General features: G+C 40.2%; 1 protein-coding gene and 1 non-coding gene across 4 annotated transcripts in view; one reads left to right on the top strand and one right to left on the bottom strand.

Moving 5' to 3' along the window:
- The first annotated feature begins 96 nt into the window (after positions 1–96).
- Positions 97–15,918, top strand: part of cimap3 (ciliary microtubule associated protein 3) — a 19,494-nt gene continuing 3,672 nt past the window's right edge. The window contains exons 1-7 of one of the 3 annotated variants that reach the window (XM_003220375.4): positions 111–374; positions 2,788–2,955; positions 7,646–7,792; positions 9,054–9,196; positions 10,817–10,915; positions 13,568–13,701; positions 15,795–15,912. In XM_003220375.4, the coding sequence (XP_003220423.3) occupies positions 2,934–2,955; positions 7,646–7,792; positions 9,054–9,196; positions 10,817–10,915; positions 13,568–13,701; positions 15,795–15,912 (663 nt within the window). In that variant the 5' untranslated portion in view covers positions 111–374; positions 2,788–2,933. Of the gene's footprint in view, positions 375–2,787; positions 2,956–7,645; positions 7,793–9,053; positions 9,197–10,816; positions 10,916–13,567; positions 13,702–15,794; positions 15,913–15,918 lie in introns of all 3 variants that reach the window. The other 2 variants (XM_062978502.1, XM_016993276.2) reach the window with 2 other exon arrangements.
- LOC134299041 (U2 spliceosomal RNA) lies at positions 1,164–1,354 on the bottom strand. The gene has a single exon (XR_010006201.1). It is a non-coding gene; the product is annotated as a U2 spliceosomal RNA (small nuclear RNA).

Here is a 15,918-nt window from a genome sequence, read left to right as displayed (position 1 = left end):
GGGATAGGAAACCAAGTAAGACATCACAATAAGAGTGGAGATGCAAGCAAGAAAATAGGCACATGTGAATACAATTACTCATACATTTTCCCTCTCTTCTTTCTCTATTGATTTTCCCTCCCTTTCTCTTCCCTCCTTTTACTTCCTACTGCTTCTGTCTCTTTCTTCTTCCTTCCTTTCTCTTCTCCTATTTCTTTCCTTTCCTGCCCTCATGCGTATTCCCTTCCTTTCTCTTCACTGCCTTTTTCAATCTCCCTCCCTTTTTTTTCTCTTTTTCTCCTCCCTCCTCTCATACATGTCACCTGGCAGCACCTCTTCCCTTTCACCCACTTTCTTTCCAAGTGACATCCCAGCAAAGGCTCAAAAGATGTGAGGTGAGTTACTTTGAGTGGCATAGGGCACCTGCAAGTTACATAAAAGGATCAAATAGAGGCTGGTAATTTCCATGAGAAAAAGATTGAAGGGAACTCGGATGGAGCTGCTGCTTTTAGTATTAAAAAACTCATTTAATACTGTTGGTACTGGTACTGAAAAAACTATAAAATCAGGACAGTAAATAAAGAACAACACATAGAAGACAGGGGAATTTCAGACAAGAAACAATCAGGGCCAGCTAACACCTCCGAACAAAGGATTCCCCCTGGCAGGGAACAGCCAGACTACTCAATGCTAATCAAGCTGGCCAAATGCTACATTCACACCTGCCTCAGACAGACAAGGGTTCTTTCTCCCACCCTGAACATTTCACAGATATATAAACCCCACTTACCTAGTTTCCAACACCTCACAACCTCTGAGAATGCCTGCTATAGATGTGGGCGAGCCCAGAAAATCCACAGCAACCCACTGATGCGGTTGTTGTATGTCTTTCGGGCTGTGTGACCATGTTCCAGAAGTATTCTCTCCTGACATTCGCCCACATCTATGGCAGGCATCCTCAGAGGTTGTGAGGTAATGATGTGATGCTTTTTATTTTGTAAATAATTTAAAGTCTCTCTTATTATTAAATCAATTTCTTGATTCTCTACATATCTAGACATAAATCCAATTGCCAACGTTACACGAAATCTAGATCCAAGTTTAATAGTTATCAATAGGAATGTGGAATACTTATTTTTTTATAGTTCTTTTATCTATTTTTGAACCAACAACATCTCCCAAGAGGAAGGTGCACCATTCCTGGAGGCACTGCAATACCAGGTTGATGCATGGAGTGGACAGAGCAAGCTCCTGTTCCAGTTCCTATTTCCAAAAACCCATTTAATATATAGTTCTCAAATAGAGAACCTATTAGATATTAAACTGATAAGAACAGATACTACACTTGATTTTAGCCAAAAGGCCGAGAAGCGATACCAAGCTCCTCTGAAGAGACAGCAGACTGATTCTTCAGTTACATATCAGCTAACCATGAGTAAACCAGTGCTTCAAAGTGCTCAGGGCCACATCAGAATCAGCAGTGTCTGTAATTCCACAAAATATACTTTAAAAACACTGATGTTTCCACCATGTTGGAAAACAATCACTGATACACAATGTAACATGGAAAAAAATGTGAAAACCCTTAAACTTGTCTGTTTCCCAGTTGTCACTCTGGTTACTCTGACGACTATTGGTGTGATCTTTGCATATGCTTATCTATTCCCCGCCCCAACATGTGCTATGGAATTGCTAATCCACTGCCCACCAGCAGAGGTCTCAAAAACTGTATTTCCTACAAAAAAAACAGCCTGGTAAATAACCGCGCTCCATGCAGTCATGCCGGCCACATGACCTGGAGATGTCTATGGACAACACCGGCTCTCTTCGGCTTAGAAATGGAGATGAGCACCAACCTCCAGAGTCGGTCTTGACTGGACTTAAGGTCGGGAAAACCTTTACCTTTTTTAAATATGGTCATAAAGACAGGTTGTCAGAAAGCAATTGTCTTATATATGAAATGTAACCCCATAAGAAAAGATTCTACATGCATTGAGTGCAGAACAACATATCTAATGTTATCCTTCTGTTAGCAAATCCTGATGTCTGAGAAACTAATTTAATCCTGCCCTTTAGACTTTAATTTGTTTATAAAGTTCAAATCTGCATCCTGACAAGACTACATCAGCTTTCCTTTCTATTGCTTTAAATACATCCCTTCCTCAGATTAATTCAGTACAATTCCAACAATACACAATGGAACAGAAAAAAATAATCTTTCTCTCTTCATGTTTTTAGGAAAAAGGCAGAAATTTAGGCTCGTTTAGGCAACTGTATAAAATCCACATTGAACTGGAGTATATGGCAGTATGGACTCAGATAATCCAGTTCAAAGCAGATATTGTGGATTATCTGCCTTGATATTCTGGGTTATATGGCTGTGTAGAAGGGCCATATGGCTGGATCTATACTGTCGTATATGATAGGATCTGATCCCAGATTATCTGCTTTGAAATGGATTGTATCAGGCCCCTTCTACACTGCCATATAAAATCTAGATAATGTGGATTATCTACTTTGATCATCTGCATTATATGGCAGTGTAGTTGGGGCCTGAGTCTATACTGCCAGATAATCTGGGATAAACAGATAATCTAGGATCCAATCCTGGGACATAGTGCAACATTAATGCACTATCCCTAGGCTCAAGCTTCTTTATGCAATTATATCCAAAACACCTGCTAAAGCAAATTTCAAGGTCTTTGAAGAGCCTACTATAAGCATGAGATAAATTGGATGAGTGAGTTTTAAAAACCAATCAGGCTCTGCTGTTTTATAATTATGATGTCAATTGTGTGTCACAATCAGACCAAAGCAATCCCCAGGATTACAGTTCTGTAACCTCTATGATGTCAGAAAGCTGAAGATCATCTTCTCCTGGCAAATCGCTATTTGGGAATAAACTGAAGTGCCATTTATTGGTGTTCAACGGCAGATAATCTGCATTTTGTGTCATGATAGATTTTAATAAGACAGGTAAGCAAATGAACACCGTTAGTTTGTTGCCTATCCAGGTGTAAGCTCCATTTAATTCATTTTTACTTGTGAGCAAACATGCATGGCTTGTGCTACTAATCAATGGGATTTGTTCAGTCTGAAGTTTCTCATTTTTTTCATATCTTTTAATAATTCACAGGTCTCAGTCAGACCCACCTACCAGGGCAATTAGAATTTAAATAGATTGAGGCAGTTGCCTCAAGTAGTAGATGCTGAGGCCCCTTCTACATTGCCATGTAAAATCCAGATTATCTGTTTTGAACTGGATTATATGGCAGTGTAGACTCAGGACCCTTCTACACTGCCATATAATCCAGATTATTTAAACAGATAATCCACATGATTTGCTTTGAACTGGATTATCTGAGTCTATTTATTTATTTATTTATTATTTTATTTACAGCATTTATATTCCGCCCTTCTCACCCCGAAGGGGACTCAGGGCGGATCACATTACACACATCAGGCAAACATTCAATGCCTTTTTAACATAGGACAAAGACAAACAACAAACATAGCTCCGAGCGGGCCTCGAACTTATGACCTCCTGGTCAGTGATTCATTGCTCTCCCGTCTGCGCCACAGCCTCACTATGTAGTGAGTCTACACTACCATATAACCCAGTTCAAAGCAGATAATCTGTAGTGTGTTTAGATTAGATTTTTATTTTTAAAAGAAGATGCAGTATTGCTAGGAATACAGGAAGACATTTGCAGATTATTCGGGTGTTCCCTGGGCAACGCCTTTGTAGATGGCCAATTCTCCCACACTAGAAGCAACTTGCAGGATGTTCTCAATTTGCTTCTGACATGATTTTTAAAATGGCAGATTATTAAGCAGTCATCATTCATTTTCATATAGTGTGTCAAAATGCTCCAGATTAGATGTTTTTGAATGCTGCAATGCTTAAAAACTATTCCAAAAAGCATACATAAATGCAAAGCTTAGTATAAAATGTATTCATTCATAGATATTTTTTCAAGAAAATGTGTTTTAAAATATCAACAAATCTTAGTATTATTATCATTTGTTAATGATAAATGCTGACACTTTCCTTGTAATCATTAGGAAAAAAAAGAAAAATAGACTTAACGATTGGTTCTTATTTAAAAAATCAATTGTAATTCATGCAATAAAAAAGCAGATAATCTGGATTACATGGCAGTGTAGAAGGGGCCAGAGTCACTATCAAAAATAAGCCTAAATAATATCATACCTTATACTATACCTTGCCATTAACTTTGCAATCATAGACAAGCATCTCAAACTCTGAAGATTGTCGCTACTCATGGTTTACTATAAAAAAAATTAAGTGATAATAAGAATTAGGGCCAGTTTGTTACTGTAATAGAGCAACTGTTATGTGTTAGTTGGGCGTGTTATCAGGCATACTGTATATGTTAAAAAAAGCTTTTTTAAAAAATATATATATATTTTTAATTGAAATTTGTACATAAAATAAAAAGGGAAAGAGAGAGGGGAGACAAAGAAAGAAAGGGAAAAAGGGTTATCTGACTTACTTTTGATAGTTGATAGGTGTCTCCTCCTGCTCTTTCTTCCTTTAATATTCTTCATTAATCCTCCTGCTTTAAGTATTCTTCCAAGTAAGTCCAGTCCGTCTCCCTCAGGGGGTTGACTGTATTTCTTTTCAGCAAAAAAGTCAATCTACCCATATTTTTTATGTCCATTATTTTCACTATCCATTGCTCCCGTTCGGGTATAGTTTCCATTTTCCATTCTTTGGCAAATATTATCCTGGCTGCCGCAATCAAATAAGTGAAGATCTTGTCTTAATTTATTTCCTCCATTACTTGCATATCAGTAGGAAATATTCGGGCTTCAGTGGTAAGTTTATTTTAAGAATGTTTTTGCATTCCTCGTGAATCATTTTCCAAAATTTTGTAGTTCTTTTACAACTCCACCACATGTGGAAATATGTACCAGTTTGTTCTTTACATTCCCAGCATTTTTTATCTTTATTCTTATAATAAAGGTACCATCTGTGTAGTATTTTTAACCAATTCCCTTTTATATCAGTGGCATGCATATATTTTAATTTTCTTGTCCAGATTGTTTCCCACTCCTTTAAATTTATTGGTCTGCCAATATTTCTCGCCCAGAGTATCATTGAGATTTTTATTTCTTCCGTTTTGGTTACCCATTCAATTAGTTTGTTGTATAATTTGGTTACACTTTTCCTATCTGACATTAATAATTTATCCCACCATTCTTGGCACAAAGCTTTTAGCTAGCAGGTGTTGCTGGTAGCTGGGCTGAGAGTTAATGTTTATCGCACTGCACTACCAGTCATGGGCATCCTAGTTTCATGAAGAAGAAAGAAATCGAACAGTTTATTGCTTTAGTTTTCTGTCATCATATCATATCAAGCAGGGAGCTTTGAAATAGTTGAGCAGAAGCTCTTCAAAGCTTTAGGTACTCTTACTGGCTGCCTATTACAGGGAAAACCAGCTGATTCTTAATCTATCTAAAACATAGACATGTGCTTTTCATTTTAAGAACAGACAAGCATCTCAAGCTCTAAGGATTACCTGGAAGAGTGTCCCACTGGAGCACTGCAGCACACCAAAATACCTGGGAGTCACCCTGGACCATGCTCTGACTTACAAGAACCACTGCTTGACTATCAAGCAAAAAGTGGGTGCTAGAAATAATATCATATGAAAGCTGACTGGCACAACCTGGGGATCAAAACCAGACACAGTGAAGATATCTGCCCTTGCGCTTTGCTACTTTGCTGCTGAATACGCATGTTCAGTGTGGAACACATCTCACCATATTAGAACAGTGGATGTAGCTCTTAATGAAGCATGCTGCATTATCACAGGATGTCTACACCCTACACCACTGGAGAAACTAGACTGCTTAGCCAGTATTGCACCACCTGATATACACCGAGAAGTAGCAGCCAGTACAAGGCATTGACATCTCCGGCCCATCCTCTGTTTGAATATCAGCCAGCATACCAACATCTTAAATCAAGAAATAGCTTTCTAAGATCTACAGAGATCCTCGCAGGAACACCTCAGCAAGCGAGAGTCCAAAAGTGGTAGTCTAAGGCCTTCAACAAAGTCCCCCATGACCTTCTGGCAAACAAGCTAATCAAATGTGGGCTAGACAAAACTACAGTTAGGTGGATCTGTAATTGGCTAAGTGAACGAACCCAAAGGGTGTTCACCAAATGCATTTTCTTCATCCTGGAAAAAAGTGACAAGTGAAGTGCCACAGGGTTCCCTCCTAGGCCCGGTTCTGTTCAACATCTTTATTAACAACTTAGATGAAGGGTTAGAAGGCACAATCATCAAGTTTGCAGATGACACCAAACTGGGAGGGATAACTAATACTCTAGAAGGCAGGAGCAGAATTCAAAACGATCTTAACAGATTAGAGAGATGGGCCAAAACTAACAAAATGAAGTTCAGCAGGGACAAATGCAAGATACTCCACTTAGGCAGAAAAAATGAAATGCAAAAATACAGAATGGGGGATGCCTAGCTCAACAGCAGTACATGTGCAAAAGATCTTGGAGTCCTTGTGGACAACAAGTTAAACATGAGCTGACAATGTGATGCGGGCGGCTAAAAAAGCCAATGGGATTTTGGCATGCATAAATAGGAGTATAGTGTCTAGATCCAGGGAAGTCATGCTATTCTGCCTTGGTCAGACCACACCTGGAATACTGTGTCCAATTCTGGGCACCACACTTGAAAGGAGATGTTGACAAGCTGGAATGTGTCCAGAGAAGGGCAATTAAAATAATTAAGGGTCTGGAGAACAAGCCCTGTGAGGAGCTGCTTAAAGAGCTAGGCATGTTTAGCATTAAAAAAAAGAAGAAGAAGGCTGAGAGGCGACATGATAGCCATGATAGCCATGTATAAATATGTGAGGGGAAGTCATAGGGAGGAGGGAGCAAGTTTGTTTTCTGCTGCCCGGGAGACTAGGACGCAGGACAACTTCAAACTACAGGAAAAGAGATTCCACCTGAACATTAGGAAGAACTTCCTAGCTGTGAGAGCTACTCAGCACTGGAACTCTCTGCCTCAGAGTGTAGTTGAGGCTCCTTCTTTGGAGGCTTTTAAGCAGAGGCTGGATGGCCATCTGTCAGGGGTGCTTTGAATGCAATTTCCTGCTTCTTGGCAGGGGGTTGGACTGGATGGCCCACAAGGTCTCTTCTAACTCTATGATTCTATGAAAACCCAGAACTTCAATCAGTGGCTGATGCCAAATGAGAGATTCCCTCCTGGGCACACTGAGGACAGAGCGACATGGAAGGCAGTGAACAGACTGTATTCTGAACCAGAGATGCAAGAGCCAACCTTAAGAAATGGGGCTACAAAATGGAGTCAGCAACATACGAGTGTGAAGAAGACCAAACCACAGACCACTTACTACAATGCAGCCTGAGCCCTACCACATGTACAATGGGGGACCTTCTTATTGCAGCACCAGAGGCACTCCAAGTGGCCAGTTTCTGGTCAAAGAAAATCTAGTATAATGCCAAGTTTTTGCCTTCGTGATTTTTTATACATTATAACTATAGTCTCAATTTGTCTCCTACGGTGGTCTACTGTCTATATCTTTTTCCAAACTTTGAATTGTTTGTTTCTTCCTCCCGCCCCCTCTGTCGCGATGGCAACGCCTGCTTCCTCAGGCCTGCCCCGGCGCTCCCTCCTTCCAGGCCACGAGATCAGGAAGTTCAGCCTCCCTGAGTTTCCATGGCAACGGATGGGCGCGGCGCACGCGAAAGGAGTCCTAGGCATGTTTTCGGGGCAGCGGCAGCTCGCCTGGGAGCTCACAGGTAGCGGCGGGCGTTGATTGGTCAATACGCCAAGGGGGCGGGGCTTCGTCTAGGGCTCCCCTAAACTTGGTTTAAAGAGAGGTTAGAGATCCCATTCATACCCAATAGCTAATAGTGCCATGATTCCAGATTAACTGCCATTGTGATTTTGTAGTTTTGTGAGGCACCCAGCCCTCTGTGGCAGAGAAGGCTAAAGACCTTGCAAAACTACAACTCTCATGATTCCATAGCAGTGAAAAGTGTTTGCAAACTGGCCGGGACAGGAAAGAAAGCCCTGAATGCACATCTGTGTTTTGCATAATCACGACCTGAGCTTCCAAATGGTTCCAGAATTTCCTATGTAATTGCACCAAAACCTCTTTCTTCAATACCGATTTGAATCTGCATTAAATGGCTAGTGTAGATGGGGCCTATGATTCCTCTTTACCCATCCTATGGAATCCTGAGATTTTCAATCCTGAGATTTTTTGACCCAAATCGGGATTTTAATATTATTGTGTATATTGACTTTTATGACTGTTTTTAATCATGTTGAAGTTTTACTGCTCGGTTTAATGTTTTATCTGATTTGTGCTGTCGTGTCTGGGCATGGCCCCATGTAAGCCGCCCCGAGTCCCTCCGGGGAGATGGGGCGGGATATAAGAATAAAATTATTATTATTATTATTATTATTATTATTATTATTATTATTATTATTCAGTCCACAGAGGCACTAGAGCAGGCCTGGGCAAACTTCGGCCCTCCAGGTGTTTTGGACTTCAACTCCCACAATTCCTATTAGCCAGTTGAACAAAATCTGGCTACCAATATTTTTTTAAAAAAACTAAAATCAGGACAGTAAATAAAGAACAACACTCAGAGAGCAGGGGAATTCCAGACAGGAAACAACCAGGGCCAGCTAACACCTCCCAACAAAGGATTCCACCAGGCAGTAAGCAGCCAGGCTTTGAAGTTGCAAGGCTTTTCAATGCTAATCAAGCTGATTAATTGCAACATTCACTCATGCCTCCAATTGTCAAGTTCTTTCTCCCATCCTGGACCTTCCTTGCCTAGTTTCCAACAGACCTCACACCTCCGAGGATGCCTACCATAGATGTGGGCTAAACGTCAGGAGAGAATGCTTCTGGAACATGGCTATACAGCCTGGAAAACTCACAACAACCCAAATTAAAAGATGTTTAAAATGATGAAAGATAAATTTCCATGCTATATCTCTTCCCTCCTTGTTTTAACACTCATTCATGTCTTTTGGGTTTTGCAGCTGCGCAAAAACGGAACTCATTTGGAACATGTCAGGAGCGGACAATTTTCCCCTTTGCTTATGCTCCAGACCGGCTGGGTAATGAGCATGTTCCCATGAAAGGTCATCCCGATCGCGGACCTGGAGTTTATAACAATGCAGAGGTAAGTTGTACTTTCCTTGATTTAGCTCTTCTTTTCCCTCTGTCGAGCTTTCATTTTGAAATAAAAGAAGAAAAATGGGTATTTGTGCTATGAATTGGAAGGATTGCACACATGAGATCACCCTTCTTCAATGACGTTTCAGGCACTGTCCTTGGAGCAACCATATCCCTGCCTTGGAAAATTTATTTTACAATAGTTGGTGTGATACTGTTCTCAGGAAGTGATACCCAAACTTTAGTCTTCCAGATGTTTTGGGCTTCAGCTCGCAGAATTCCTGGCTGTTTAATCAGGCTTCTGGGAACTGAAGGCCAAAACGGGACCAAAGTTTTTGTGGGAATGCTAAACAAGAACCAAGGAGTCTACACTGTAGATCTTACTTATGTCGGTAACAAATGTTGAAAAGTTGCCTCACATTATAATTACAAAATGAACAGGATGGCCATGTTCCAGAAGCATTCTCTCCTGACGTTTCACCCACATCTTTGGCAGGCAATCTCAGAGATTGTGAGGTATATTGGAAACTAAGCAAGAGATGTTTATATATCTGTGGAATGTCAAGGTTGAAAGAAAGAACTCTTGTCTGTTGGAAGCAGTTAATCACCTTGATTAGCATTGAAAAGCCTTGCAGTTTCAAAGCCTGGCTGATTCCTGCATGGGGGAATCCTGTGTTGGGCAGTGTTAGCTGGCCCTGATTGTTTCATGTCTGGAATTCTCCTGTTTTCAGAATGTTGTTCTTTATTTACTGTCCTGATTTTAGAGTTTTTTAAATACTGGTAGCCAGATTTTGTTCATTTCTGTTGAAATTGTCCACATGCTTGAGGATTTCAATGGCTTCTCTGTGTAGTCATGACATGATAGCCATACAGCCTGGAAAACTCACCGCAACCCAGTGATTCCGGCCATGAAAGCCTTTGACAACACAATAGTTACTTAAATAAAATAAACATTTTGTCCAAATTATGTAAAATGTTATATGTAAATTAAGATGCAAAAATGTGGTCTTGGTTTTTCCAGAGAAAAATGTTTCTGTTACAGTACAGAAGAAAGAAATATTTGTTATTTTTTATTTCTACACAAAAATAGACACTTTTGAATGTTATTTTTCAAAATAGCATGTTAGCATTGGATGTTCCTCTTTGCAAGAGGTAAATTGTTAGGTCTTGTTTTGCAAATAATGGACTAGTGACCTCTTCTTTTATTATTGTTTTAAAAAACCATATTGATCCAAACGACTTTTCAAAAACAACAAATTTAGAAGTTACAAAGAAACATTATTTATCGCTGACACCTGCAGAGATCATTTGTCCTGCTCAGAATGTGTTTTGATTTTGGAGAACCTGCAAAGAGACCACACACTTTTTTGTTTTATCAATGGAACATAAAGGACAAAGGTTGTGCCATCTAGGCTGATTTGAACCCTAAAACCTGTAGGTATTTTTCTTTGCAAATAATTTTTATTAAACATTTACTAAGAAAGTGGAGGTGGGGGGAAAGGGGATGGAAAAAGAAAAAATTGGGACAATAGATTTGTTATTAGTTAGTTGCAGGGGTATTTTTAATCTGTAGGTTTGTAATCTGTTACTGTATATTGAAATAATCTATATGGTGTTTTGAACACAGAGAAACACCCTTATATATAATCTGGCTAAGAGACCAGTGAGCATTAAAGGTTACAGCATGGGAGCAAGAACAACCCCGCGTTTTAGAATCATTGGCAAGGTAAAAGCGGTTTTCCTCTCTTCTACACATAATTAAATCACAAATTGTAAAAATGTACTGTAATATAAATGATCTAATGTACGCAATGCATTAAAGGCAAAAATATTTGTCATTGATTGCCAAGGCAATGCCACTGTGACAACTGCATTCGAGGGGGTCTTTACACAGTAGAGCAGTAGAGCATTTTCATGCAGGAGAAGGCATAGGATCAAAAGATTGAGAATTACAACAAATAACTGCTGTATTTATATACAGGCAGTCCCCAACTTAGATACATCCAACTTACATACAACTCATAGTTAAGAATGGGGGTGAGACAACGGGAAGTGAGAGGAAATCTACCCTTAGAAAGGCAAATTCACACCTGGAAAAAATATCTTGCCTATCTCCAGATAGGGCAGTTTCATGTCTTCACCATATGTTCTGCTTTTAGTTCAAATAGTTCTTTATTTAGCATTGTACTAATATATTTCCTGGTTTCTTCACCGGTAAGGAAAATAAGGCTACTGAACATCCTTACAGGGTTGAGGAAGCTATGCTCTTTCAGATATTGCTGGAATGCTGTTACCACCATCTCTGAGCAGTGGCTGCAGCTGATCCAGAACACTACTTTGTAAACTGTGGGTCCTGACCTCAAATGGGATCCCAAATAAAAATTCTGGACATCACCTAATGGCTGTTTTAGACATTTACATAAATCTGTTGTGCAGTATTATTTACAGTATATTTTGCACGCTCTTTTTTATCCTGCTTGCATCCTGCTTTTAACTGTTGGATTTTACAGTGTTTTATATAGATGTTTGTTAAATATTGTTTCTGTCGGTGTAAATAGTACATATGACCATTCGTTGGAGCATTAATAAATTTATTGAGTGTATTTGCAATAGATTCTGAAGAAGATGCCTCAGATGTACTCTGTAAAAAGGAAAATCAGCTTTTTTATCAAGCATTGCGAATGCTGATTTAACTATCAATAAATATTTGACTTTTATACCGATTCAGGCAGTCCCCAAGTTAAATACATCCAACTTACATATGACTCGAAGTTAAGAACAAGGGTGAGACAACAGGAAGTGACAGAAATCTACCCTTCAGAAGGGAAATTCACTCCTGGAAGAGTTATCATGGGGAAAAGGTGTCTCCACTGAAGCTTTATCACTAATCCTTGTTTCCACAAGCCACATTTTTCAAAATCCAATTATCACAGGGTCAGAAAGTGAGGTGAAATATTCTGAACAGGGGCAGGGACAGCAAAACAAGTTTCACAGGAGTGTTAACCCTTCCCTATGCTACCCAAAATGTACACACACACTTATATTTGGCTAGAGTTACGCTTAAAAACATATCTGTTCCGACTAACATATAAATTCAGCTTAAGAACAAACCTACCAAACCTATCTTGTCTGTAACTTGGAGACTGCCTATACCTAGGGGTCATGTAAACATTTCTCAGACCAAAAAGGGTCCCAAGCAGAAGAGGTTTAAGAAGCCCTGATCTAGAGAACTGCTTCTCAGGTTATCATAGAATCATAGAATCATAGAATAGTAGAGTTGGAAGAGACCTCAAGGGCCATCTAGTCCAACCCCCCGCTAAGAAGCAGGAAATCGCATTCAAAGCACCCCCGACAGATGGCCATCCAGCCTCTGCTTAAAAGCTTCCAAAGAAGGTGCCTCCACCACATTCCGGGGGAGAGAGTTCCACTGCCGAACAGCCCTCACAGTGAGGAAGTTCTTCCTGATGTTCAGGTGGAATCTCCTTTCCTGTAGTTTGAAGCCATTGTTCCGTGTCCTAGTCTGCAGGGCAGCAGAAAATAAGCTTGCTCCCTCCTCCCTATGACTTCCCCTCACATATTTGTACATGGCTATCATGTCTCCTCTCAGCCTTCTCTTCTGCAGGCTAAACATGCCCAGCTCTTTAAGCCTCTCCTCATAGGGCTTGTTCTCCAGACCCTTAATCATTTTAGTTGCCCTCCTCTGGACGCTTTCCAGCTTGTCAGCATCTCCCTTCATCTGCGGTGCCCAAAACTGGACACAGTATTCCAGGTGTGGTCTGACCAAGGCAGAATAGAGGGGGAGCATGACTTCCCTGGATCTAGACGTTATTCCCCTATTGATGCAGGCCAAAATCCCATTGGCTTTTTTAGCTGCCGCATCACATTGTAGGCTCATGTTTAACTTGTTGTCCACGAGGACTCCAAGATCTTTTTCGCACACACTGCTGTCAAGCCAGGCGTCCCCCATTCTGTATCTTTGATTTCCATTTTTTCTGCCGAAGTGAAGTATTTTGCATTTATATTATGAAAGGTGTTATTCTAATGTGTCAGAGACTGGTGCCACATTTTCATGTATTAGAATGAGTGTAAAACTATCTTCTAGCCATTTCTGGCTGTGAAGATGGACATTAATCTATTCTATGCAATACTGTATCCCATTTTGACATAATTTGTCAATACACAGCATGCCCATAAAAGGGGTTAAAGGATTGTCAGCATCATTGTTGATTTATCCATAAATCAGGAATATCAATATCTGATAGGGTTTAGCAGGAGGCGGGGATTTGCTTATTTATCTTTCAAATTAGAGGTTTCTTGGTTCAATTATTTCAATGAATGATTTGTCTATTTCCTTCATTTTCTAATCTCATTTGTTTAGCATGTTGTTCCTGACCCTACAGTCTACCAAGTGGATCAGAGCAAAGACCAAAAGGGCCAGCCCGGATTTGCTCCATTTAGCAGACGCTCACCACGATTTTCAGACTACCTTCTGTACAAAGAGTGTTTCCCTGGGTATCATTTTTCATTTCTTGAATTACAAGGCTGCCCATTAGGACTTAGAACCTAAAAAACAGAGAGAGTCTTTACCCAGTTCGGAATTACTGAACATGAAACACAGAGTTATAGGGTAAATGGGAGATGTGTTCATAGGATGACAATCACATTTAAACTCTTAATGGTAATCTGAAGTCAAGACAGAGAGAGGATGAAGAAGTTTGTGTTCTTTCTTTCCAGGCTAGATTACTGTAACGCATTCTATGTGGGGCTGCCCCATAAAAGCGTTCAGAAACTTCAAATGGTTCAAACGTCAGCTGCTAGACTGCTTACGGGAGCGGGATATAGAGAAAGAACTACTCCACTCCTGAAGCAGCTACACTGGCTTCCCATTTGTTTCCAGGCGCAATTCAAGATGCTGCCTTCACAAAGGCCTATATGGTTTGGGCCCAGCCTAGTTCAGGGACATATCTCCTTCTACCAATCCACTTGAGCCATGAGATCCTCGAGAGAGGCCCTTCTCTCGGTCACACCATCATCACAGGCGTGTTTGGTGTGAATGAGAGAGGGTCTTTTCGGTGGTGGCCCCCGTGGCTCTGGAACTCCCTCCCCAATGAAGCATGATTGCCCCCCTCCTTACTGGCCTTTTGTTTGCAAATTAAAACCTTTCTGTGAAGCCAGGCCTTCCCAGAAGAATGATAATAGGCACTGCCAGTCTGACAATATTTTGATAATATTTGACAAATAACTTCAGTAATTGGAGGTTATGGATATCTTTAAATGTTGCTTGCTGTAAGTTTTTAAATTGTTTTATTTTATATGTTAATTGGGTTTATATATCAGGATATGTTGTTTTAACTGATTATGTATTGTGGTCGGATGTATTTGTATGACGTTTACAGTATATGGTGTGAAGAGAAACACCCAGGTTCTTCATTGGTGTAATTTAGGGCCAATGGGAGTTTGGCGGAACAAAAAGGCTTAGGGCATGTGGATCCACACTCATCTTTGATATACCTAAGTAACCAGTTTTGGCTTTCACACTGCTAATAAAATAGACTCAGGTGGAAGTCAATGGGATGGAGGGAAAATTCCACTGTGTTGGAAGTTCGACAATGGAGTGTTATTTGTTTCTAACCTTTATAAACAGATGTAGCTCAAGGTACTGTTTGTTCTTGTTATGTGCCTTTAAGTCATCTCCGACTTACAGCAAAACTTGGACTTTTTTGGTAAGATTGATTCAGAGGAGGTTTGCCTATGTTTTAAGATACAGGAATACTTCTTGTCCAGGCATTCGGTTCCCACAGCCAAGTGAATACATTATTTGAACGTTGGTCCCCTGCACGCTAATCCAACACTAACTTCTATGGCTCCCAAACAATAGCATGTATGTGTATATGTATATGTATATATAGGTTCACTGTAAGTGACACATTACACTGGCCAATACACATGTTGGTGTCTCAAATGTTAGACCTTTCTGAGTACAGTGTTCCCTCACTTATTGCGGGGGTTATGTTCTAGGACCATCCGCAAAAAATGAAAATCCATGAAGTAGGGACACTATATTTGCGTTGTTTGCAAGTAGTGTCTCTGTCCCCTCCTCGCCTCTCAAGCACGTGCATATGCGCTCCCTCCACTGCCTTGTGAGGTAAAGACAAAGCTGCTTCAGCCTCCTTTTCTCTCCCTTTGTTAGGCTTCTCCTTAAGAAGGAAGTAGAAAGAGGAATTTATAATATTATTTTATGATTTATACTATTATTTTAGTGTTTATTGAAAACCTGCGAAACAGTGAGGGCGCGAAAAGCGAACCACAAAGTAGCAAGGGATCACTGTATATTTGATCTGCTGATTCCAAAAATGGCATCAGTTTCCCCCTATCAGCTCTAGTTTTGAGATACAGAACATATGCCATATTCCACTCTTCATATGTTGATTCATAAAGAATCATGATAACCACCATATCTAAGAAATTAGAGCTGATGCTGTCTATCCAATGCACTTTTCTTAGTCAGTGCCCCAAATAATCCCAGGGACAGGCCTAAAAACCAAGACATTTTTTTGTTGAGCTGTGTTATTTGGAGGCCTCTCTTTCTCTCTCTCTCTCTATAGACCTGGAACCTATGATCCATACCAGATGCCACACAGGCATGTCACTTGGCCAGGGAAATTTGGGGCCCCAGATTGGGAATTAGTACCAATGCCAGAAAAAAGAACTTTCAAAACTGAGGTATGA

Source organism: Anolis carolinensis, chromosome 4 (assembly GCF_035594765.1).
Source record: "Anolis carolinensis isolate JA03-04 chromosome 4, rAnoCar3.1.pri, whole genome shotgun sequence".
In the NCBI taxonomy this organism is placed as follows: domain Eukaryota; kingdom Metazoa; phylum Chordata; class Lepidosauria; order Squamata; family Dactyloidae; genus Anolis; species Anolis carolinensis.
This window is presented reverse-complemented; position numbering and strand designations above follow the sequence as displayed.